General features: G+C 44.1%; 1 protein-coding gene across 7 annotated transcripts in view; it reads left to right on the top strand.

Annotated features, from left to right (window-relative positions):
- The window catches only part of DNAAF3 (dynein axonemal assembly factor 3), a 33,582-nt gene extending 9,926 nt beyond the window's left edge, over positions 1–23,656 (top strand). For 3 of the 7 annotated variants that reach the window (XM_039335193.1, XM_039335196.1, XM_039335195.1), the window contains exons 2-12: positions 198–281; positions 1,323–1,465; positions 4,527–4,620; positions 4,797–4,954; positions 5,319–5,495; positions 6,829–6,951; positions 11,390–11,572; positions 11,706–11,856; positions 12,227–12,341; positions 20,061–20,135; positions 23,392–23,656. In XM_039335193.1, the coding sequence (XP_039191127.1) occupies positions 200–281; positions 1,323–1,465; positions 4,527–4,620; positions 4,797–4,954; positions 5,319–5,495; positions 6,829–6,951; positions 11,390–11,572; positions 11,706–11,856; positions 12,227–12,341; positions 20,061–20,135; positions 23,392–23,584 (1,494 nt within the window). In that variant the 5' untranslated portion in view covers positions 198–199 and the 3' untranslated portion in view covers positions 23,585–23,656. Of the gene's footprint in view, positions 1–50; positions 98–197; positions 282–1,322; positions 1,466–4,526; positions 4,621–4,796; positions 4,955–5,318; positions 5,496–6,828; positions 6,952–11,389; positions 11,573–11,705; positions 11,857–12,226; positions 12,342–20,060; positions 20,136–23,391 lie in introns of all 7 variants that reach the window. The other 4 variants (XM_039335194.1, XM_039335197.1, XM_039335198.1 and 1 more) reach the window with 4 other exon arrangements.

Below are 23,656 nucleotides of genomic sequence, written 5' to 3' on the forward strand. Positions count from 1 at the left end.
GTGTGGTAATTTGTTCTGATTATTGTTTGTTTCTCTTGCATGCTGCCCAGAGTCATATTATTAGAAGAAGATCAGTTTCGTATATAGAATGCGAAAGGTAGATAAAATTATAGCAAGAGAGTAAATTAACTGTGATGGGTTCCTGATACATAATTCGTAAATTTTATGTTTTTCTTCTTATGATGTTTTCTTTGCAGTCATGTTAGCAGCAGGTACTGGCAATGGTTTTGGCACCACAGCTTGGTGGGGGTTTTCTCCAGCACTCAACTTGCAAGCAATGTGTAAGTGTCACTTTTTTTCAAAATGCAGGATTCCCTTTTCCTCTCTGTTTTCATGTTTTATTATGAAATTGGAGCCTCTTATCCCACAAATGTGGAAGGAGATTTTTGCTTCCACTAGCAAAAACTCTCTTTTCTCTGCTCCTATGTGGGCTTAGTAATGTAATGCTACCTCTGAAGAAAAAGTATTTCTTGGTCCAACAGATGCTGATATTCTATTGGATGAGAGCTTATGTATGTGTTACATACACAAATATACATACACAGAGAGACAACCTGATGCTCCTGTGTAGTAATATTGCTCTCCCTCATCCCATCTTTATATCCATTATCAATATTTTTAGATTTTGCATATCCTTCTTGTTATTAATTTTTAAGATGTTTTAATTGAAAATATGAAGCTGATATGTTGCAAAGCAATCCTTCATTTCTTTTTCTGGCTTTGTGTTTATTTTAAAAAATGCTCTGGATCTTCAGGGTCACTGCATCATCCTGACAGAATTTTTTTAAAATAAAAATTTTAGCCCAGGGCTTTGTCAGAAAATGTACTCTCCTGACTAGAAAAAAAGCTAAAAGTAGGCCAGAGGAGTTGATTTGCCTTCAGATAAATGGGCATTTTGGTGAACAATATTCTATCCTGGCAGCTTTTTAAGAAAAACATAAAGCTTTCCACGATGGGCATTTTGAGAAAGCAGTCTTAATATGTTGTCAAATGTCCACATGCTCACTGTTGTAAAAAGATTGTGCTTCCTTGGTATGGCTGCAGGCAAAAATTTAGATTCCCCAGTCAAATTGTTTGATTCCATAAGTAAACAGAAGCTAACATAATCGCTGCATGGCACAAAGTTAAAAACAGCCTCTTTCTGCCATTTTCAATTTCTCCAAATTACTATTTACTACATGTGCAATTGTTTACAGATGCGGAATATGAAAACATTCTTTGCCAATTCTTGAACATGCAGAGTTTTCCTATTAGGAAAATAACGTATGTTTTTAGCATAGAATGTTGGCAGTTGTGAATGAACATACTAATTATCTTTGTAGCTCTGGAATCCTCCACGGAGCACCTGAAACTATCCCAGAATGGCGTTCCTGAACTGAACATCCTGCTAGTGGGGTCTATAGATGCACGACATATCCTAAAAACGATGAGTCATATGCATCGGCAGCCTCGGAGAAAAATCAATGTGTGTAACCTTTTCCTTCCATTTCAGATTGCCTTATGCTATTTTTGCACTTTGGTTTGTTCTGATAATTGCATTGCACTTTCCCTCATTTTGTGTTTTATTTACTCCTGCCCACTACATTCTGCAGAGATTGAATGGTTTCTTGGGTTATTTACCTAAACTTTGCAGATTTATTATTTTATTAAAGCAAATTCGATAGCTAGAACGTACATTTCTTTGCATCTGCTGTAGGAATAGCATTTCTCCGCTAGTGAATGGACTTGCAATTTATTTATTTCATTAATACATTGCTGTCATTCAGTTAAATAATTTAGAATTATTTTGTTTTAGTCCAAGGTTTTGTCTGTTGCCCCCCAAAATGGGAGCTTTCTTGGAATACTGTAGGCTTGCAACAGCCATAAGATGATGTTGTTTTAACAAAAAATCTTGGTTGCAGGATATAAAGTGATGCAGTCGTAATCTTGCTTGAAACTAAAACAAGTCTGACTAGGAGACAGCATAGGAACCTTACTATTGGAACACTTACTTAGCAATGTTTGAATATCTAAGGGGCTGCCTTAAAAAAGAGAAGGTCAACCTATTTTCCAAAGCACTTGAAGGCAGGACAAGAAGCAACGGATGGAAACTAATCAAGCAAAGAAGCAACCTAGAACTAAAAAAAAAAAAAAAAATCCTAACAGTGAGAACAATTAACCAATGGAACGACTTGCCTCCAGAAGTTGTGGGTGCTCCAAACTTGGAGGTTTTTAAGAAGAGCTTGGTCAATGATTTATCTGAAATAGTATAGAGTTTCCTGCTTGAGCAAGGGTTGGAAGACTTCCAAGATCCTTTCCAACTCTGTTATTCTGTTACTGATTTCCATGATGGAGAGAGGGCAGGTAATGAAGTATAGTAGTAAATACAAATAAATGTTTAAAATCATTTTTAAGGGACAATTGTCCACTCCTGCTGCAGTATATTCAGCTCTCAAAAAAACCCCAACTCCAACAGACTGGCTCCAGAAATTATAAAAGCCTTTGCAAGTGTAAACAGTGATACATAAATGCTTGACAATACAGTTGAGAATGTTTTGAAACATCAAGAAAATACTAGAATTCCTCCTATATTTAGCTGCTTTTCCATTAAAAAGTCTATTATCTGTATCTAAAATTCACCAAGGAGATTGGGAAGAAGAACTGCACTTCCTTCTGCAAGGGAAAGGATTTTTCTACTGGGCTATATCAGAGGCACCAAAACTAATGACTTCTCTTCTCAAATTTGAGTCATTCTGCCCATGTGATAAAGTGATGGTGGCTTCTTGCCTCTTCTTTTCCTTTTCCTAAGATGTGTGATGACATTAATTAATTCCCGGCATAGTGAAGAATCTGACAGGGCTGCTTTGGTAGCTGTCCACCAATGATAGTCCTTCAGCTTATCGCACTGCTGAAGTTCTTGTGTACTGTGGTTGACTTGTGAGGTGGAGGTGTGGAAGTAAAGATGAACAAGGACATGTTTGTGACCACAGATGCAGCATCACTGCAATCCCCCATCACAACTCCTACATTTGTACGGATGTCCTTTGGCGCCCTTCCTTCATCATGAGGCTATGAGTCAACGGCAGTGACTCTCACAGCAAGCATTTTTCACATTGCTTCATAGCAAGAAGATTGTGATGGAGGGGGGGGGATGGAGCAGGGCTGTGAAAAGGAAACTTTTGAATTCCTGGTCTTGGTCTCATCGGAGCTTTGTTTGAATTCGTGAATTCTTGATGATAGGAATGAAGCCTAGTGTGTTAGAGGGAATTGGAGTACAATGGTTCTTGGATAGTGAATCAGTTTGTAAAGTATACAGCTGAATAGTAAACTGGGAAAGCTTTTAAATGGGAAAAAGAATTTCCCAGAGGAGTGTAAGGATGTGGGGAGTGAGATCTTAGAAGGTAGGTTACAGCTGAAGAATTTAGGATTCAGAATTTCTCTCTAGAAAGCTTGTTTGGATGTTTTCAGCATCTGAGTGTAGCTAATCTTTGTCTTATACAACAGTTCATTTACTGATCATTCCAAGTTACAACAGCACTGAAAAAAGGGACCCATGACTGTTTTTCACACGACTGTTGCAGCATCCCCATGCAAGGTGATCAAAATTCAGCCGCTTGGCAAATGGTTCATATTTATGACGGTTGTAGCGTCCCGGGGTCATGTGATCTCCTTTTGTGACTTTCTGACAGGCAAAGTCAATGGGGGAGCCAGATTCATTTAAATGTCAGGTTACTTACTTAACGACTGCAGTGATTCGCTTAACAACTGTGGCAAGAAAGGTCGTAAAATGGGGCCAAATTCACTTAACAATTATCCCATTTAGCCACAGAAATTTAGGGCTCAATTGTGGTCATAAGTCAAGGATTACCTGTAATGGAAAGAACAAGGGGCAGATTTGCTGCTCTTTCGGGATGCCACAATACCGAAGAGCTACAATATCTTTGTAATATTTTCTTTTATTTGCAAATATACAGGCAACACAATGGAAAAAAAAATCCAAACTATGAAGAACAGAATCCCTCTCTAAGAGAGGTCTTATAACCCCAAGCTTCCTACAGTCAACTCTCTCTCTCTTCCACAACCTGCCAATTTGTATTACTCTGGTGCACACCATATATTCACACTCATGCAGACGTATCTGCTTCTGTTGGCTTGAGTGGGTATCTCATTTTAAAAACTAGACAAGAATTCTCATTTCCCAGGAAATGCTCCGATCATGTCTTTTACTGGCAAAATATCAATCAGTTATTCTTTTTTTTTTTTAACCAGTAATGAGGCAGGAGAGTGAACCCAGCTTACGAAGTACTGCAGGCCAGACAATCAGATATTTCATTTTGTACTAAGCATGTCTTATTTAATTAAGAGCCAAACTTAATAAGATGTTGCAGATCAGTGATATGTTTCACATCTTTTTAATCTGCTTTAAAAAATTGGTCTCGATGACTCAGTGGTCCAATCGATGTAAGGCAGTTTCCATTTTGATATTCACAGTGTAATGGGGAAGATTTTCCACTTTGCTCAGCTAATTGCCTCTCTCATTCACTCAGTTCTACGTTTTGGAGAACAATCTGGAGGCTGTGAGTCGGCAGCTGTTATTTTTGAACCTGGCTCTGGAGCCTCCAGACAAGATGGGCCTACAAGGTAAGGGGAAAGTATGGTTCCTCTGCCTACCCCAGCTTCACTCTCTTCTTTGGAAACCAGTTGGTTTGGGCTTCTGGACCACTCTCTAATGGTTTGGGGATAGGTGGCAGATCCAGAAAATTGAATCTTAATGCCTTACAATTGATATCTCTTTGCTATGTCCTCCCTCACCTAAGAGAAGAGTGAGATATTCTTGGAACTGATGGGGAATACCCTCCTTCGGAGCCAGACCGCTGCCTATCTGCAGGAGAAAGCAGCCCTCTTCATCCGTTACATTACAGACTCTGACTTCCAGCTGGCTAATCTCCCTGTTTTGGACTTCTCTGCACTCAAGGTGAAATGCAAAATAATCCAACAGTCAGGTTATTATCACTGAAGGAGCGATGAAGACAGAGGTTTACTGTGCTGTTCTGGCTCTTTGAGATCCACAATCTATAGCCACGCATCCCAGATTGTGGATCCAAGTTATTATGCTCCACATTTTTATTTGTTTGTTTGTCACCCATCTTCCTCACAGAGAGACTCTGGACGCTATACGATAAACTACTAAAAACATAAAACAGGCAAGGAATGTTTAAAAAAATGATGAAAAGGTGGGGGGACATTTTTTTTTCTGGCTTCAGCTCCTTAATACTCCTTTATAGGATCAGAAACCTGGGGATTCAGTAACCTTCTAACTTTTGTTCCTGTTTGGATAGTTCAGGGAGCGGGACCAATTAGAGGCCATTTTTCAGTTCTGGCGGAATCCAGAGCCACAAGCTTTCCAGATCAAGCAGCTTTGGGACCTGCGGCTCCGGCAATATCTGGGCACCCGTTACGACTCTCGACGTGGTGTGTGTGACTGGGATCTCACCATGAAGCTGCATGAGCATGGGGTATGTAACCAAAATGTGGGAAACATTAGCCAAGCACACTTGGGGTGTGGTACTACACACACCATAGTAGGGGCACTCCTCCTACCCTCGCAATACAGGTAGTCCTCAACTTACAACAGTTGATTTAATAACTGTTCGAAATTACAATGGCACTGAGAAAAGTGAGTTATGACCAATTTTCACACTTGTAACCATTGCAGCATCCCCAGGGTCATGTGATTTACATTCAGATGCTTTATAAAACGGTTGCAGTATCCCAGGATCATGTGATCATTTTTTGCAACTTCCTGACAAGCAAAGTCTATGGAGAAGCCAGATTCACTTAACAACAGTGTCACTAATTTAACAACTAGAGTGATTCACTTAATCCATAGGTTGGCAACCTGCGGCTCCGGAGCCGCATGCGGCTCTTTGAGCCTTCCCCTGTGGCTTCCAGCCTCCTCTGCCATTTGCAGAGAGAGACAGAGACAGAGATAGGCACCTGTGCTTCCCTGCTTCTCTCTGTGTCTCTGTGTGTGTGTGTGTCTCCCTGTCTCTCTCTCTCTCTCTCTCTCTCTCTCTCTCTCTCTCTGTGTGTGTGTGTGTGTGTGTGTAAAAGAGAGTGGACTGAACTCACAGTGTTCTCTGACAAGCTGAAAATCTTTGGGGGCGGGGCTCCTCCCTTTGCTTAGTCCCTGCAGGAAGCAGGAAGGGCAGGAGAGAGCTAGCTAGCCCAGCTATGCTGACTCAAGAATTCTGGGAGTTGAAGTCCATGAGTCATAAAAGAGCCAAGGTTGCCTACCCCTGAGCTTGTTGGAGAACAGCTTGAAGCCAGCTTGCTAGATGAGCAGAAGATCAGAGAGAGGGGGGGGGAGATAGAGAGAGAGGAAAGAGAGAGGGGGGGAGGGAGGGAGAGACCAAGGGCAGAAAGAGAGAGAGGGAGGGGGAGAGAGGGGAGGGAGGGAGAGAGAAAAAGAGCCTTTTGACATTTTTGACACTGCATATATCCTTTTTACCTTTATGATATGTGTGTGTGTGTGTGTGTGTATATGTGTGTGTGTGTGTTTGTGTATACACATACATACTTACATATATCATAAAGGTAAAAAAGGATATATGCAGTGTTATCTTCATTTTAGATGTCAAAGGGGTTTTGTAGCTCCCAGTGTTTTGTTTTCAGCAGGAAATGGGTCCAAGTGGCTCTTTGAGTGTTTTGGTTCACCTACACCTGGCTTAACCAAAGTGGCAAGAAAAGTTGTAAAATGGGGCAAAATTCACTCACTTAGCAACATCAACTTTGGGCTCAATTCTGGTCATAAGTTGAGGACTATCCGTATTCCTTTTCTCCATATAGGCCATAACAATAAACTTCCATGAGTTTTTCCATTGGCGTAACACTGGCGTGGCTTTTGAAATGCGAGAAGCCACCTACGATGTCCCCAACAAAACCTTGGCATCTGGACGTCTCGTCAGACACGTGAGATCTTTCACTTTCTTAAGATGCTGGGAGCTGGCAAGGGAATTTTGGGAGTTGAAGTCCACAAATCTTCCAAGTTGCCAAGGCTGAGAAACAGTGCTCTAGATCAGTGGTTCTTAACCTGGGTGATATTGCCCCCTGGGGCGATTTCATTTTTCAGGGGGACGATGGAATGAAAAGGGGCGACAAGGGGGCAATATGGGGGCGATGGAGCGAGAAGTTTCAGGGACACTTTTGAGCCTTCCCCTAAGGCTACGAGCCTCCTCCGCCATTTGCAGAGAGAGATAGAGACAGAGAGAGGCACTTGTGCTTCTCTCTCTCTCTCTCTCTCTCTCTCTCTCTCTCTCTCTCTCTTTCTTTCTCTCTCTCTCTCGGATTTGCCCCCTCGCAGGGCTCCTGATTGGCCCTGCGCCCGTGTGCCCCGCCCCCTGGGAGAAGCACGGCCTGGAAGTCCCTTTCCCTGCTGGGCCCGTCCTAGGTGCACGTGGCCGGCGAACCGTGTGGGGAAGCCCTGGGATCCCCACTGGGAGCAGCCCGCCAGAGCCTCAGCTGAGCGGGCCAGCCTTCCCGCAAGCCGTGGCCCCAAGGGAGAGCAGCCCCTGCGATCCCCAGCCGTGGGACCGTTGGCCTGGGCTGGCCGGGAAGGCGCCCTGGAGTCCCAGCTGCTTTGTCAGCGAAGAATGTGAGGTGAGCAGAAGATGGGGGGAAGAGAAAGGGAGGGAGGAAGTATTTTTTCTAACCAGCAGCAGAAGAGCCACAGCCAGACCCGTGGGAACGCCTCCTCCTGGGGCCCGGCGCCAGTTTCCTTGCCCTTCTCCCCTTCTTCCTCCTTCCGCCCAGGACTGGGGCGGTGGCCAGCAGGGGCATCGCTTCCTTGGCGATGCTGGTGGGTCACGGATCGCCGGGAGTGCCATGTGGTGTGGAGCGGCCCCAGCTCCTCCAGCACGATGGACCTACCGGCAGCATGGGAGGCTCCAGCATTGGTCCTGGCGGGAGACAGATCGTTGCCCCGGTTCCAACCGAGGATGCCGGTGGCGCGGGAGAAGGTTTGTTGATGCAGCTGACGGGGGGCGTTCCGCGGATGCCCCACGACTTAAGCCCAGGGACGCCGGCAGCATGAGGGGAGGCTTGGCGATGCAGCCAATAGGTGGGGCATTCCACAGATGCCCCATGGCTCCGACTTGAGCCCGGGGACGCCAGCGGCATGTGGGACGGCCTGCCAACATGACCATGAGCCAGGGTGTCACCGCAGGCCCAGCGGGCAGCGGAGCTGGGTGCCTCCAGTGGCGACAGGGGGTCTTCTGCTCCCTCCTGCACCCCCCCCGCTCCTTCGGCGCCCTCTGTCTTTTGTTCTCTCTCTTTCTCCTCACCTGGAGAACGAAGGGGGGAAGGAAGGAGAGGAAAGAGAGAAAGAGAGAGGGAGAGGGAAAAGAGAAAAAGAGAAAGAATGAGAGAGGAAAGAAAGAGAGGAAGCGCAAGTGCCTCTCTCTCCCTCTCTGTCTCTCTCACACACACACACTGAGTGGGGGAAGATGACTGGCAGACCAAGGGCAGAAAGAGGGAGAGAGAGAGAGAGAGAGAGAGAGACAGAGGGGGGGGGAGAGAGAGACCCTTTTGACATCTAAAATGAAGATAATACTGAAGATATATATATAATAAAGGTAAAAAAGGATATATGCAGAGTTATCTTCATTTTAGATGTCAAAAGAGTTTTGCAGCTCCCAGTGTTTTGTTTTTGATGGGAAACGGGTCCAAGTGGCTCTTTGAGTGTTTTGGGTTGCTCACCTCTGCTCTACCCATACAGTGGCTCACCATTGGCCAGAATGGGCAGTGATGGAGGGGGGAGTGCTTCTTTCGAAACATTGCATGCTGTTTTGTGTGTCTCTTTGTATTGTACTTTTTTAGCGTGAACTCCAGTTTGATATTATATTTTCTTTGTGTCTTTTTAATCCTTTTTACAGTGTGCGTGACTATATATACTTTCCTCGAATCTTAATTTAGTTTCAGAGTTTTCGTCTTGAAATTCTTAGTTCCTGCATTGCGGTTTGTTCTTATACTCTTTTTATATTTCTTTTTGCATCTTAAATTTCTTTTGTAATTCAATCATTAAATGTTACTGTTTTTCTTTTCGGGCATTTCACTTTCTTGCAATTGAATTTTGTTTTCAGTGGTCATTACATTTAAGTGTCTTGAATAAATAATAATGAAATACATGTATCACGAAGTTTGGGAATAAAGTGACTGGTGGCACCAAAATTTTTCACACAGTTGAGATATGGCAAAAAGACTGGAAATAAATTATTTGCATCATATGTCCTGATGACAATTTTAAAGAAAACAAAAAAAGTATTTGCATAAATTGAAGAATTATTCCCTATGTTGTGATTGAGTTGTTATGTTGGGGGAGGGGGGGCGATGACAACTTCCTCATTGGCTCAATGGAGCGATTCGTTCAAAAAGGTTAAGAACCACTGCTCTAGATGATTGCCAGAGAGGGGTTCTCATTGGTGCAGTTCTGATTGGACAATAATATATTTTTATGTGAAATACAGGTAGTCCTTGACTTACCTACCATAATTGAGCCCAAAATATATTTATGTGTTTGTTTGTTTATAATATTTATTGGACCCCCATCTTACCATAGGGTAACTCTGGGCAGCTTACAGTTATAGAAATATGTCTATACGTATACAGTTAAAATGTAAATAATTAAAATCAGACATTAGAGCCTAAGGACACATGGGAAGTACGAGGGGGGGAGTAGAGTGGAGTGATTACTCAATCAACTTGATTTATGTCGCTAAACAAGACATTTATAAGTGAATTTTGACCCATTTTATGATCTTTCTTGCCACAGTTGTTAACGAATCACTGCAGTTGTTAAGTTAGTGACACTTTTTTTTGTGAATCTGTCTTCCTCATTGATTTTGCTTGTCAGAAGGTCACAAAAGGAGATCGCATGATCCTGGGACACTGCAACTGTCGTAAATACAAATCAGTTGCCAAGCATCCGAATTTTGAACACATGACCATAGGGATGCTGCAACGGTCCTGTGAAAAACTCGCATCAATTACTTTTTTCAGTGTGTTGTAATTTCAGACGGTCACTAAACAAATGGTTATAAGTCGAGAACTATCTATATACATGTTATTTAAAAATCCTACCTTTTTTCCAAGTTCGAAAGAGCACATTTCACGTCAGCTTATGCTGAGTGATAATGAGTAACAAGGGATGTAAGGAATGAGGAAATTGTATTAAAGCCACCTTACCCCAGACTAGTGGTGGGATTCAAATATGTGAACAACCGGTTCTCTGTGGGGATATTGCTTCTGAGAGTCAATTCTGGGCCTGGACAACAAAAAATTAACTACCGGTTCTACCGAAGTGGTGCGAACTGGCTGAATCCCACCATTGCCCCAGACTCTTAGCTTTCCTATGATATGTAGCAACAGAGTGAAGTGTCAAAGTGACATGTAGCCACTACTAGAATTTTCAAAGAATAAGAGAAAAGTATCTAATTCACAGCTACTCTTTCAGAAATCCTTAGAAGTTTGCTGCAATTTGATTATGTACATCCATTTTTCTAGGTATTTATTTAGAGATATATGCTAGTAGCAGATAGATCTGTTGCAGGCTCAAAGAGTAGACCTATATTTAAACTGCTTTCCTTTCAGGAGTGCTATAAATTATCTGTTTCTAATCTTTGATCCTACTTTTTTTCCCATTTTCCCAGCCATTTACTCAGTTTTCTCTACAGGATGAAAAGTCACTTTTTTATAATGGATCTTAGTAACAAAACTACAAAGAGTTTTGTGCTAGCTTCATTTACGATGTCATAAAACTTGTAATTCTCCATGTGAATGAAATATAAATATTATTCAAATTTAAAGCAGTCACAAAACTAATTTGCAACTGCCAGTTTTCCTACCATGAGACCAAAGTCCATGGTCCAAAATGAACGATGTTTTCGCACATTGACCTAATTGTCCATCTACTGAAAGGGGCACAATTTTTTTAGCAAAAGTTGGAAAAAGGGGCTGCACTTTTTGCTTTTATTAACCTAGCACAGAGTCTCCAAACCTGGCAACTTTAAGACTTCAATTCCCAGAATTCTTCAGTCAGCCATATAATGTCTAAGCTGATCAATATTTAAAGAGTTGTACATCTCATAAACATGCTACATAAATTAACAAGTTCACCATTGGACTATATTTCCTTTATGTCTGCTAAAAATGTTTTAAGGCAGGGCTCTCCAAACTTGGCAACTTTTAAGACTTGTGGACTTCAATTCCCAGAATTCCCCAGTCAGTCATGGCTGGCTGGCTGGGGAATTCTGGGAGTTGAAGTCCACAAGTCTAAAAGTTGCCAAGTTTGGAGAGCTCTGCCCTAATGCAATGCCCTTTGTCATCTTTATAATTGCTTTTTCTCCCATTCTAGCTGGGAAATCCAATTAGGAATAAAAACCAAATTAACTCATTCAGATTTCTCATCTCCCAGAAAGGGGAGCCCATCCCAGCACGGGGATATTGGGGAGATATCACCACCGGCCCATACATCACATTTGGCATTGAAGCTGAAGATCCCAGTCTGTTGAAAACCATCAACGGCCGCCCTAGTAAAGTAAGCATGATACTTTTAGAGGGGGGGGGTTAGAAATTGATATTTGTGAAAGCGATGGCTGCATCCAGGCATGGCTCAGAACAAGATTTCACGCTGGTGCACATTTTCAAGCTGATCATCTTTTCATTCACAGAATGCACAAGAAATCTCCTTGCAAAATGTCACTGCCCTATTGTATGAACTGAGATACAACACCCGCTATGACCCATCAGTACCATCTGAAGAGGGGAAAGATGATCATCTTCAGGGTGGTGGCGACTGCACTGTGTTGTGTGCCACAACAGGTACATAGCTGATTAGTGCGTTCTCTTTAAGGGGCTTACGTGGATCTTTTCTGCCAGACTCTCCAGTTCACTGTTTGCCTTTATGGCTAAGTTGATTTATATCTTGGTTTTACTCCAGGAATTCAGAGCTGATTATTACCAAATGTTTTTCTAGGGGAAGGGAGAAATTAAAGTTAATTTAGATCTTTTTAATATAGCATTATCCATTTTCTTCTGGTGCTGATATAATGCTGTAAATCACTGGCCTTTGCAACACTCTGATTTTTTGTTTGTAATAGCTGAACAAATCCATCTTCATTTTTCTAGACCTTGGTCCAACTTTTTTTGTCCTTCTCCCTTTTCACTAGTCTGTGCCTTTCCAATGCTTTAGGGCTTCCTGTGACAGAAGAGGTCCATGTCCACTTCCTGCCCCTTGACTGCCTTCCTGAACTCCATCACAAAGTCAAATATCAACAGCTTTTCAATCTCTTCTTCTTCTCTTGCAGGTAGGAATAGGATTGAACTTCCTTGCTGGGAAGCCAGGATTCTTCCTTATGGATTTTCTACTGAGATGTGGGAAATAACCAACTTCATTGGGAGCTGATCTGTCTAGAGTAGTGGTGTTACCAAATATCTATCGCCTTTGTTAGAAAGAAATGCCTCCCCACTCATCATGTTTGGTTGTTTCACAAATTTCATGATACAGCCAATGTTCTGTTCCAAACAAGAGATTTGCTTTATTCTCCAGCATGCAGGGAATGTAGAATCCACGAATGGGTTGTTTTAGTCTTCTAGCCCAATCAGACCAAACAATCAAATTTGCCACGCCCCTACAGGGTCTGATTATGCCCCAGTTTCGTTTGGTCTCAGCACTGAAGGCACGTGAAAATTTGGCTCCCGATTTAGTTGAGAAAGGTAGTAATTACCATTTGTGGATTCTTTACCGTTTTTTCCCTTTTTTGGAAGATTGGTTCAGCCCTGGGCTCAGTGCTGCACCATATCCTCTTATTCTAAATCAAATTCCCTTCTCCATTAACTCTTTGAGACAGCCTCCGCACAGCGATTCCCCCCCCCCAACATCATCACTGTGGAAACGAAGCCATCAAAATTGCCAGCCCCTTCTAAAGACTTGAATTTGACTTTTCTAGCTTCCTTTCTTGGTCAAATGGCGGCAGGTGCCATTTTGAGCCTCTAGGCAGATCGTTCTTCATGGGGGGGGCAGTTCAATCTCCTTTGCTATTTCTAGTTGCTACTCAGCTCCAGAATCGACTTAAATTCACAGGTAGTCTGTCTGGCCAAGATCACTACTGGGTTCCTTACAGAAGAGGACCTCTTTTCCTCAGCTTGTGTTTTTTTCTGTGATCAGATAGTCGCGGCTGCCATTTTGGGCTTCCGCGCGATCGCGCGCCATTAATTAGATTGCCTGGCATTTTTACAACTTTCTCAGTTGTATAGTATCTATAACAATCTGATTGATTTGAGTGTTATTTCTTGCGTGGGGGGGCACAGGAGCTCTTAATTCACTCCTCATGGATTAGGACCCTTCTTACCTCTCTTCCTCAGCTTCTTGGTAGACACCATTTTAAATTACTTCGTGGCCATAGCAGAAATATCTTGAATCTTTCACTCTTCTAACTTGTAGTATTAAATACATACAGCCCTGCTTATCTGTCCTTCTCAAATATCCAGTGTCGCAAATAGTACTGCTGCTTGCTTCGCCTGTTTTCCACTGTCTACATTTAGTGATCGGCAGTTACTGTCCTAGCCGTCATTAAGTGAGACATGAGGGTAAAAAAAAATTAAATTAAATTCAAATTTTGTGTGTGTGTGTGTGTGTGTGTGCCTATATAGATTTATCATTAATTGACATTTGATATATTATCGGCCCAATTGTCTCACTATTACAGTGGGCCTGAAAAATTGAACGGGGAGGACAGCCCGAGTGCAGCGCGGCTTATATCGTGTAGTGACTCTGTGCTTTACGGTGGGCTGGACCCCACAGACCCTCGTGTACGCCTGTACCACTCAGGTGGGCCGTGGCCTTTTTTTTCTCCTGCAGATCAGGACCAATCCAGGGATCTCCTGGTGAAAATCTGCCTTTTATTCTCCTGCAGACCAGGGCTGATCCAGGGATCTCCTGGTGAAAATCTGTTTCCTGTTGCTTGTTTCAATATGGCGGATTTCACAGGCTTCTACCTCCAGTGGAAATGCAAAACGCAAGTCACCCAGTCAGGAGGCATCTGCTAAGGCCAAGGCCAAGGTTAAACGGACCTCTAAGTTAGCTGATAAGCAAGCAGATAGCAGGCACAAGGCACTGGAACGACAATTTTCTAAGGCCCAGCAACGTGTGGCGGAGACACAACCTGTCTCCATCTCCCCTCGTGCGTCCACATCAGGGGAACTTTGACCTTCCCCTTTTCCACGCACTTGGTCCCCCGAGCAAAACCCTGGATCAGGGGTCCTTGCTTGGATACGATTGGGACCAACTGTCTCTCTTTGATCAGGATTTGAGAATACAGATCCAAGATTCAATTCCAGTCACCGAACCTGGCCCATCCTTGATGTGATGTGGGTCTCAGCTGTTTACTACAGCTCCCCCTCCTCAAATTCCATCAGCATCTTTCACCCCGATGGCGGTGGGCCTATGGGGTCCTGAGCATCCTTCATTCACTGCCCAACTCCAGGCCATGATCCCACAAGTGGTGGCTCAGGCAATGGCGTCCTCAGGCAGGGCCATTTCGGTCCCAGAACTGTCAAATCCTCCTACGCCCACAGAAACTACGCATTCCAGGGAGTATGTGATCTCAGATCACAGTTCTCCACCTCAATCTGAAGGGAGCGAGGTATCAGAGTATTCCGCGCAGATTCCCGAAGAAGCCATGTGGTCGGACGAGGAAGACACTCAGGCAGAGCCCACTCCTATGGTAGGAATGTTTAACCCAAATTCGTTCCATTCATTCTTGCGCAAAGCTTATGTCACTGGCAAGATTGAACCGGTGAAACCACAAACGATCACTCAGGACTCTGGTCAGAGTTCTGACCCACTGTTTCTGGAACCAGTCACAAAGAACCTGCAGATACCTTGTCCTCCTATGTTTTTAAAATCCATTCAAGATCAATGGGGATCTCCGGGAACATTCTCTGCTCTTGGGGGAATAGATCGTAAACTCTTGGATATGGTCCCTTCCCTCAATGATGTCCTTGAAGTTCCGGGAGTAGATGAGGCTCTCACTCCCATACTATCAGACAGGAGATATGTCGGAGGCCCTTAAGGCTGAGGACAAGAAATCTGAGATCTCCTTCCGCAGGCATTGGCATGGGCTATAAAAGCCTCAACATCTAACTCCTTCTTCGCCAGAATCTCACTAATGTGGCTCCGGGAATTACAGGCTAGGATATCCCCAGACAAGGTAAGGGTGCACCAGGATGTCACTAAGTTGAGGGCCGCACTGGAATACATGGCGGATGTGTCTCTGCAATCGGCCAAATATTCGGCTCGAGCCATAGCTTCCAACGTGGCTGCACGTAGGCTGTTCTGGCTTAAAAATTGGAAGGCCGACACCAGGCACAAATGGAGAGTGGCTGCGGCACCATAACAAAAGGGTCGCCTTTTTGGGGAGGCTCTTACTCCTTATCGGGTTGAAAACAAAGAAAAGATCAAGGTACTATCTCACATTGTCAAAAAGACGGGCAGATGCTTTTCACCGTACAATCGCCGTCCATCGTTTAAGTCTGATTCAGACCGAACTTCCTGGAGCGGGTATCAGCCCTTTCAAGTGGGGCTGGAACGCTCCTCGGACCGGTCCGGCTACAGAGACAAGCCAAAGCCACAATTCCAGCTAAGCAGCCCTTTTGTGGCAGAGGAAGTCATCCTTTCCGAAAGTCAAAGTGACTCGAGGCGGAGTCCACCCATCGGCAGAAGACTGGCACTTCCACAAATGGGAAAGCACTACCACGGACACCTGGGTTCTCACTACCATCAGAGACAGTCTGTCTCTGGAATTTCTAACCCTCCCTCCCAGGCGCTTCATCACCTGCCCCCTATCGCGAAATCCTGTAAAACAAGGTCTCATGGAAGAGGCCATTCATAATCTGTTAAGCGTAGAGGCAATAGAGCGGGTACCCCTAGATCAATGAGGACTCGGTTTTTACTCCATCCTGTTCATGGTACCAAAGGCCTCGGGAGGATGGAGGGCAATCCTAGATCTCAAAGTCCTAAATTCGTTCCTAGTGTACCACAAATTCAAGATGCAAACTCTTCATTCCATTCTAGGCAGCATTCGGCCGGGGGATTTTCTCACATCCATAGATCTGATGGAAGCTTACCTGCACATTCCCATACATCCGGGTCACAGACGGTTCCTCAGATTCAGATATTCCAACCATCACTATCAGTACAAGGCCTTGCCGTTCGGCTATCATCAGCTCCAAGGGTTTTCACTAAAATCCTGGCGGTTCTCGCCGCCCACCTCAGGTTAGTACCAGTCCGCGTTCAGTGCTACTTGGACGATATCCTAATCCAGTCGTCCTCGGCACTGAACGCCCGATCAGACATGGCACTGACGATCAGGACGCTCCAAGATCATGGCTTTATGATCAACTTTCAAAAGAGCCATTTGATCCCAACAAACCGTTTGCTCCACTTGGCGCAATAATAGATACCAACCAGTGCAAGGTTTTCCTGCCTCAGGAGCATCAGGTCAGTATACGCACCATGATCACCAAGGTGCGCAAGGAAAAATGTGTGACCCTATTTCTGCTTTCACAGCTGTTAGGGAAACTGATCTCATGTATTGCCATAGTGCCTTGGGCCAGGCTTCACACGAGACAACTACAGTGGTTCCTACTCCCCTACCAGAAACGAGGGGTAGCCTGCTTTCCAAAGAGGGCGTGAGTCCCAGCACAGACACTCACGTCCCTTATCTGGTGGATGTCCCTGGCATTGTCCAAGGGGTCCCTGTTCCGAGAACTGACTCGAATAACCTTAACCATGGATTCCAGTCTGTTTGGATGGGGGCACATTTACATCTTCAATTTGCCCAGGGGCGGTGGTCTCAACGGGATCTCAAGAAAAGCATAACTTGGTTAGAACTCAGAGCCATATACCTGGCACTTCGCCATTTCCACAGGAAGGTGGCAGGCAGCCACGTGCTGGTTCTGACGGACAACATGGCGGCAAAGGCCCATGTCAACAGACAGGGTGGCACTCGATCTCAGACTTAATGCCCAAAGCCCAGCATCTGGGGTCATGGGCAGAACGGAATCTGTTGTCCCTAAAAACGGAACACATACTAGGGGTGGAGAACCAGCAGGCAGATTTCCTGAGTCGATCTATGATAGATCATTCGGAATGGCATCTGCATCCCCGCCTTTTCCGAGAGATTACTCACCGTTTCGGTCGGCCCAGCATCGACTTGTTTGCATCCCCGGTGAACGCCCAGCTTCCCCACTTTCTATCTCGGTACCCATCTCAGGGTTCGGAGGGAGCAGACACCCTCCACAGTCCGTGGCCGGCGGGCCTCCTATATGCATTCCCACCTCTTCCTTTGATCCCGGCCGTCATCCGGAAGCTGTTACAAGAACGAGCGGAGCTAATCTTTGTGGCCCCGTATTGGCCGAGGCGTCCATGGTTCGTGGATCTCGTGAACCTCGCCATAGCTCCCCCTTGGCATATCCCTCCAGAGAGAATAATTCTAACGCAAGGGGCCATACGGCACCCAGATCCGCAGTGGCTTTAACTAGCCATCTGGCATCTGAACGCCAGTTCCTGATGCATGGATCTTACTCTTCAAAAATGATATCTATGATCCAAGCTTCTAGACGGCCGGCAACGAACCGGATTTATGATGCTACTTGGAAGAACTTCTTTGACTGGTGTACCTGTAAGGGTTTGTCTGTTTCTTCCATCACTATTCCAGTGATTCTTGAATACCTCATGGATGGAGTGGATAAGGGTTTAGCGCCCAACACCCTCCGTAGGCAGGTGGCCACTCTTTCTACGATGTTCACCTGTGCCAACTCCATTCCATTGTCTCATTGTCCCAGAGTTCGGTCTTGTATGAAAGGAGTCTCCAACACCAGACCTCCGGTAGTACACGGGTATCCCTCTTGGGAACTACCTCGAGTTCTACAGGCACTCACAAGATCTCCCTTTGAACCTATTAGGTCTTGTCCTCTTCGTATTTTGTCACATAAGGTGGCCTTCCTAGTGGCCATTACGTCGGCGAGACACGTATCAGAGCTGGCTGCTCTTTCAGTTAGGGAAGACCTATGTACCTTCCACCAGGATAGAGTGGTGCTTAGGTTAGATCCCTCGTTCATTCCCAAGGTGAATTCACTTTTTCACCAGACTCAGGAAATTGTACTACCAAACTTTTGTCCCAATTCTTCTCACACACTAGAGAAGCAGTGGCATTCCCTAGACGTACGCAAGGCACCGCGTTATTACATTAAGAGAACAGCTCCTTTTCGAAAATCGGAGGCATTATTTGTATCTTTCCACACAGTTTCCAAGGGACAGAAGGTTTCATCTTCCACTATAGCCAGGTGGATTAAAGCCTGTATCACTCAGTCTTACCAGGCTTACTCTTTGCTTGTCTCTAGTCGCCTGACAGTGCATTCTACTCGAAGTACTTCCACGTCAGCAGCATGGCAAACTCAGGCATCCATTGAGGACATCTGTAAGGCGGCTACGTGGTCATCCCCTTCACCATTCATTTGCCACTACAAGCTCAACAAGTTTGCTTCCACAGAGGCCGCTTTTGGCCGTCGGTATGGTCCATTTCCATACCGACACTTAACCAATCTGCTTCCCACCCGTGGGATCATAGGGGCTTTGGTATGTCCCATTCGTGGATTCTACATTCCCTGCATGCTGGAGAAGGGGTGTTGTCTTACCTGAACGCCTTTTCTCAGCATGAGGAATGTAGAATCCACCCCCTCCCTGATCATTATTAGCAATTAGGTTAGTATCAGCAGTTCGGGAGCCATCACGTCTCACAATCATTAGCTTTGCCCTTTCGAAACTGGGGCATGCTCAGACCCTGTAGGGGTGTGGCAAATTTGATTGTTTGGTCTGATTGGGCTAGAAGACTAAAACAACCCATTCGTGGATTCTACATTCCTCATGCTGAGAAAAGGCGTTCAGGTAAGACAACGCCCCTTCCTGCTTGACACAGACAGATTAACTCCAAAGACAGATTAATATTCAGATTATTTATTCTTCAGGAATCTCTAAACAATAACAGTTTAGTTCTTCTGAGGCACACATCATAATCTGTCTATTCTTGTGGTGTAAAAAATTAAAGATAAATTCACCCCATGTTCGTACGGAGCAAAAGAAGTTGTGGCTGTACTACACAAAACTTTTCATACTGGCACGTAGCCAGGAAATCCTGTCATAAAACATTGAAGTCCCTCTCAATGACCAATCAGAACAGAGATATAACCATGTAACACTAAACTACATTTCCCAGAAGCCATCTCTTAAGGAGACAGCATTTAACCCCTTAAATGCTACTTGTATATGCTCTGGCCAGATAGTTACATACTACTCTACAAACTCTTTTACAGGTAGTTCTCAACTTATGACTGGTTACTTAACGACCATTCCAAATAGCATCAGCCTTGAAAAAAGTTACTCCTAATCTGTCTCAGAGTTACAACTGCCGTACCACCCCACGGTCATGAGATTGCATGTCACAAAAAATGCCCTCAGATGTCCTCTGGATAGGCTGGATATACCTAATAATAGGCAAATAGGCTTGCTTAATAATCACATCATTCATGTAATGACCACATTGGCTCACTTTATGACTATCATAACCATGATTGCAAAAATTGACTCAATGTGGTGACTCAACTTATGACTGCAACAACGTATGACCAAAATTTTGGGCTCCACTATGGTCATGGATCGAGGACTACATGTATGAATTTTTTAAAGTTACTTTAAGCTATCCACATTTAAAATCATGCCTCCTTAAGATACCATGTGAAAAGAACACATTTCAGTCAATATAACAATGCAGGTTGTTGCCACTGTTACCATGTATATCTCAGCATAATGAGACAAGTGGAATTTTGGGGAAATTCAATTAGTATTTTTCTAAGTTGATAAAGAAAAACCTCATAATTGCATTAGAACCACTTCAGATCAAGCGGAGGGACCAAGATAGTCTTCCTTCCAATTACATTCATTTCTTCTTTGTTTGCGTTTTTTGTAGCATGGTGCATTATCTTAAGCCAAATCTGAGTCTGGTGTCAGCTCCAAAAGCCACTCTTATTGTTGAGTTAACAAAGTAAGTTTTGCTTTTTTCATTCTCTCATTTCCAGCAGGACAAGGAAACCTCCACATTCTAGGCTACGGTTGCAATTTTTTTCAGAATTGCTGTCACCCGTGTTTCTTTCCATTCAGCTGCTTTGCTTGTATGGGTAATGCTCGACTTATGACCACAATTGACCCCAAAATTTATGTTGCTGAATGAGATCTTTATTAAGTGAGTTTTGCCCCATTCTACAGCTTTTCTTTCCATAGTTGTTAAGTGAATTGCTGCCATTGTTAATAACCTTGTTGTTAAGTGACTCTGGCTTCCCCATTGACTTTGCTTTTTCAGAAGGTCGCAATGATCCCAAAACACTGCAACTGTCATAAATATGAACCGGTTGCCAAGCATCCAAATTTTGATCACATGTCCATGGGGACGCTGCAACAGTCGTGTGAAAAATGGTCATGTCATTTTTTTCAGTGCCGTTGTAACTTTGAACGGTCACTAAACAAACTGTTGTTAAGTCGAGGACTACCTGTACAGATTTATACTAGGTAGTCCGGGACAATCAACTTCATGAACAATTTCTATAATATGTTTATACAAAAAATTACAACTTCATTCAGTCAATATTTAGGAATTATGGGAGTTGAAATTCACTCATCTGCAGGACACCAAGGTGGAGAAGGTTAGCAAAGCAGCTGCTTGCCTACCACCACCAAACAAGGCTAAAATAAAGTAGATAGACAAGTGGCCTGACTCAGCAGAAGCCCCTTTAATGACGAGTAGTCAATTTATAATTGAAATTTGATGTGTTGAAGCAATCACAAGGTTTGCTAGCCTATATAAATATTTAAAAATTTAGTTTGGCTAAATTATTTTTGAAGTAGAGAACTGTAGTCCACTTCAATTTATGTACTTTGATATAATCTATCTCCATGCGTGCTACCTGTAAACTTGTTTGTCACATGTGCTTGGCCATTCTTGTGAGGGCATCAGTTATAGACAGACTTGTCCTTAGAAGTTAGAAGGCTTGTAAGTGGAGTGGAAGCCTTCCCTGCAATGACATCATAGTCGTAAAAACTTTTCAGGAGCTTGTCTTGTTGAGTTTTTGGTGCCAAGCTAAGAATCTTCCTACACAGCCTTGTCACCCTGCCATGATGTCCATTTATCATTATCGCTTTTCTCATCGGCCTAAAGAGAACTTTAAAAGTCTTATGGAAGAGAAGTTTTCCAGGTTATACTGAGTCAAAGCTTTCTATGTGGACAATCTAGATAGTATGACCCAGGTCCCCTAGGCACAGGCAGGCTTCGATAGAGTCCTTTATTGCTCTGTTAACTTCCACAACAAATGGCCCTACAACTGCCAGTAAGACTCTACCCCAAACTTCCTTGAAGGCAGTCTCCCACAGGCCTACAAACAAAAGCCAATAAGCAACAAAACCAATTTGCAAAGGCAGGGAGAAGGTCCAAAGACAAGGTGTAAGTTCACGGGGCAAGGTCCATAGGGCAAGGCAAATCCACAGGGGAAGGCAAGTCCACAGAGCAAAGGCAAGTCCACAGGGCAAGTCAAGTCCACAGGGCATGGCAAGGCCATAGGGCAAGGCAAGTCCACAGGGCACGGCAAGTCCACAGGGCAAGGCAAATCCACAGGGCAAAGGCACAAGGCAAGACAAAGGAAGAAATATGAGTCAAGGCTGTTTTTCCAAGACCAGGGGAGTGCATGCCAAAGCAACAATTGTTCCCAATAAAGACAATCTCCCCCAGGCTCTGCTTAAGTCAACCCAAGCCAAGTGTTCCTTGTGAGGAGGAGCAGGGTGACCTTCTCCCAAGTAGCCCCATAGCCCTCCTTTGAGCCTGCCTCCACTCTTCTCTCCACACCCTTGGATCAAGTGGGGGAGGCAGCTATTCCTCATCAGAGGGGATCTGCTGCCTCTCAGCACCACTACCTCCCCTGTGTTGGTGACAGCAGGCAGCTTCTCATCCGGTAGACCACCTCCCCCAATGCCTGAAGGGCCTGGGATAGCATTGTCCTCAGCCTCTGGCCTCTCCACGCATTCCAGGGGAGAGGTGCCATCTCAGTCAGATGTTCCCAGTTCCAACTCCTCCTCCAAACCAGGATCCGATGAAGCCTTGACACTAGGATGCCTGGTGGCCTAAGTTGATGCAGTTGAAGATAGTGGTCTGTTCAAGTCCAAATGGTCCAGCATGTCTGCTGTGGAATTAGTTCTTTACAACCTATGCCTAGAAATCAGCATTACAGTTTGTGTATATGTGTCTGTGTATATGTGTTTTCAAATGGACAGCTTTGAACAATCAGACCAAAACAGCCAACAGATGCACCTATATAGGTCCTACTGTTGAAGACCATTTCAACACCCCCAGACCACCCACTTTATTGATACAGTAAATTGGGTGGTCTGGGATGCTTTTGTATTGGATGTACCAAAGAGTATCCAGCAACTAAGCAAATTTCTTCCATGCCCCAAAGACTCTAAGAATGCTTCTACAGCAGCTGCATCCAGGGCACACAACTTCCAGCAACCACAAGGGGGCACTCAAGAGAGGTGAACCCCTTGCTTGCCTCTAGCTGTCATTAAATTGATAGACTGACAGCTCAGGGCGGGAAGGGAGCAGGAAAGAAGTTGATTAGATGGAGTACTTGGAGTGGACAAGGACCACCCCAGGACACATTCTATGGAAGAGTGATTAGTAAGGTCCTTTATCACAGTTGGTGACATTCAGATTTAGCCCTGGCAAGCCACCCATCACTGCCCTTACAACATTGCATGCTGCACCTGTACAGATAGCAGCACAACAAAGTCTTTTCTGGATGAATATCAGTGGCAACCAGGAGGACAGCAAAATTAAGGGCAGTAGTTCTTCCCAATTCCATGGCAAGAAAAGAGTATGGCAAAACTGGTTGTGTAAATAAGCACTAAAGTCAATTTCCTTCTACCTCTAATGGCTGCTGATACGGTTTTTAGCTGTTTAGCTCCCTTTGGGATGTTGGGTTACAATTTTCTCTGCTGTAATTTTTAATATCTTTTGAAAATAGTCTTATTACATTACAAAATAATGCAATAAGTATCTGGCTTCTCTGCCGAGTGAATACATCATTTGCTCATTAAGCAAACAATGTATTAAAACAAATAACCCAAAAAAATAACAGAAAGATATTTTTTTCCTTAATTAGAGCAGCTTGATGTATAAGTTAGATAACTGAATGGTTACCAGGACACAAACAGCTCACAATCTTTCCTTGTCAATTTGTGTGTTCTGCTTGTAGCTTCTTGCCTGACCTCCGCAAAGAACAAGTCTCCGAGTTCTCTTCCCGAGTGACTCGTCTGGCAACAGATGCAGGATTTGTTCCAGTGGAAACAGACAAAAAACCTTTTTCTTTGTTTCAACTTGGAGACCAGGAGATTGAAGATAACCCCCATGAGATAATGCCACCAGAGATGGCAGTCCCTGGTCCTTGAGGCTACCGTTTTATTATACATTAATTTTTAATGGTCCTTTAATAAAATAGATTCTTGTTGAAAATTGCCATA

The sequence above is a fragment of the Crotalus tigris genome, unplaced genomic scaffold, assembly GCF_016545835.1.
Source record: "Crotalus tigris isolate CLP2741 ecotype Arizona unplaced genomic scaffold, ASM1654583v1 scf7180000017639.5415321, whole genome shotgun sequence".
Lineage (NCBI taxonomy): Eukaryota > Metazoa > Chordata > Lepidosauria > Squamata > Viperidae > Crotalus > Crotalus tigris.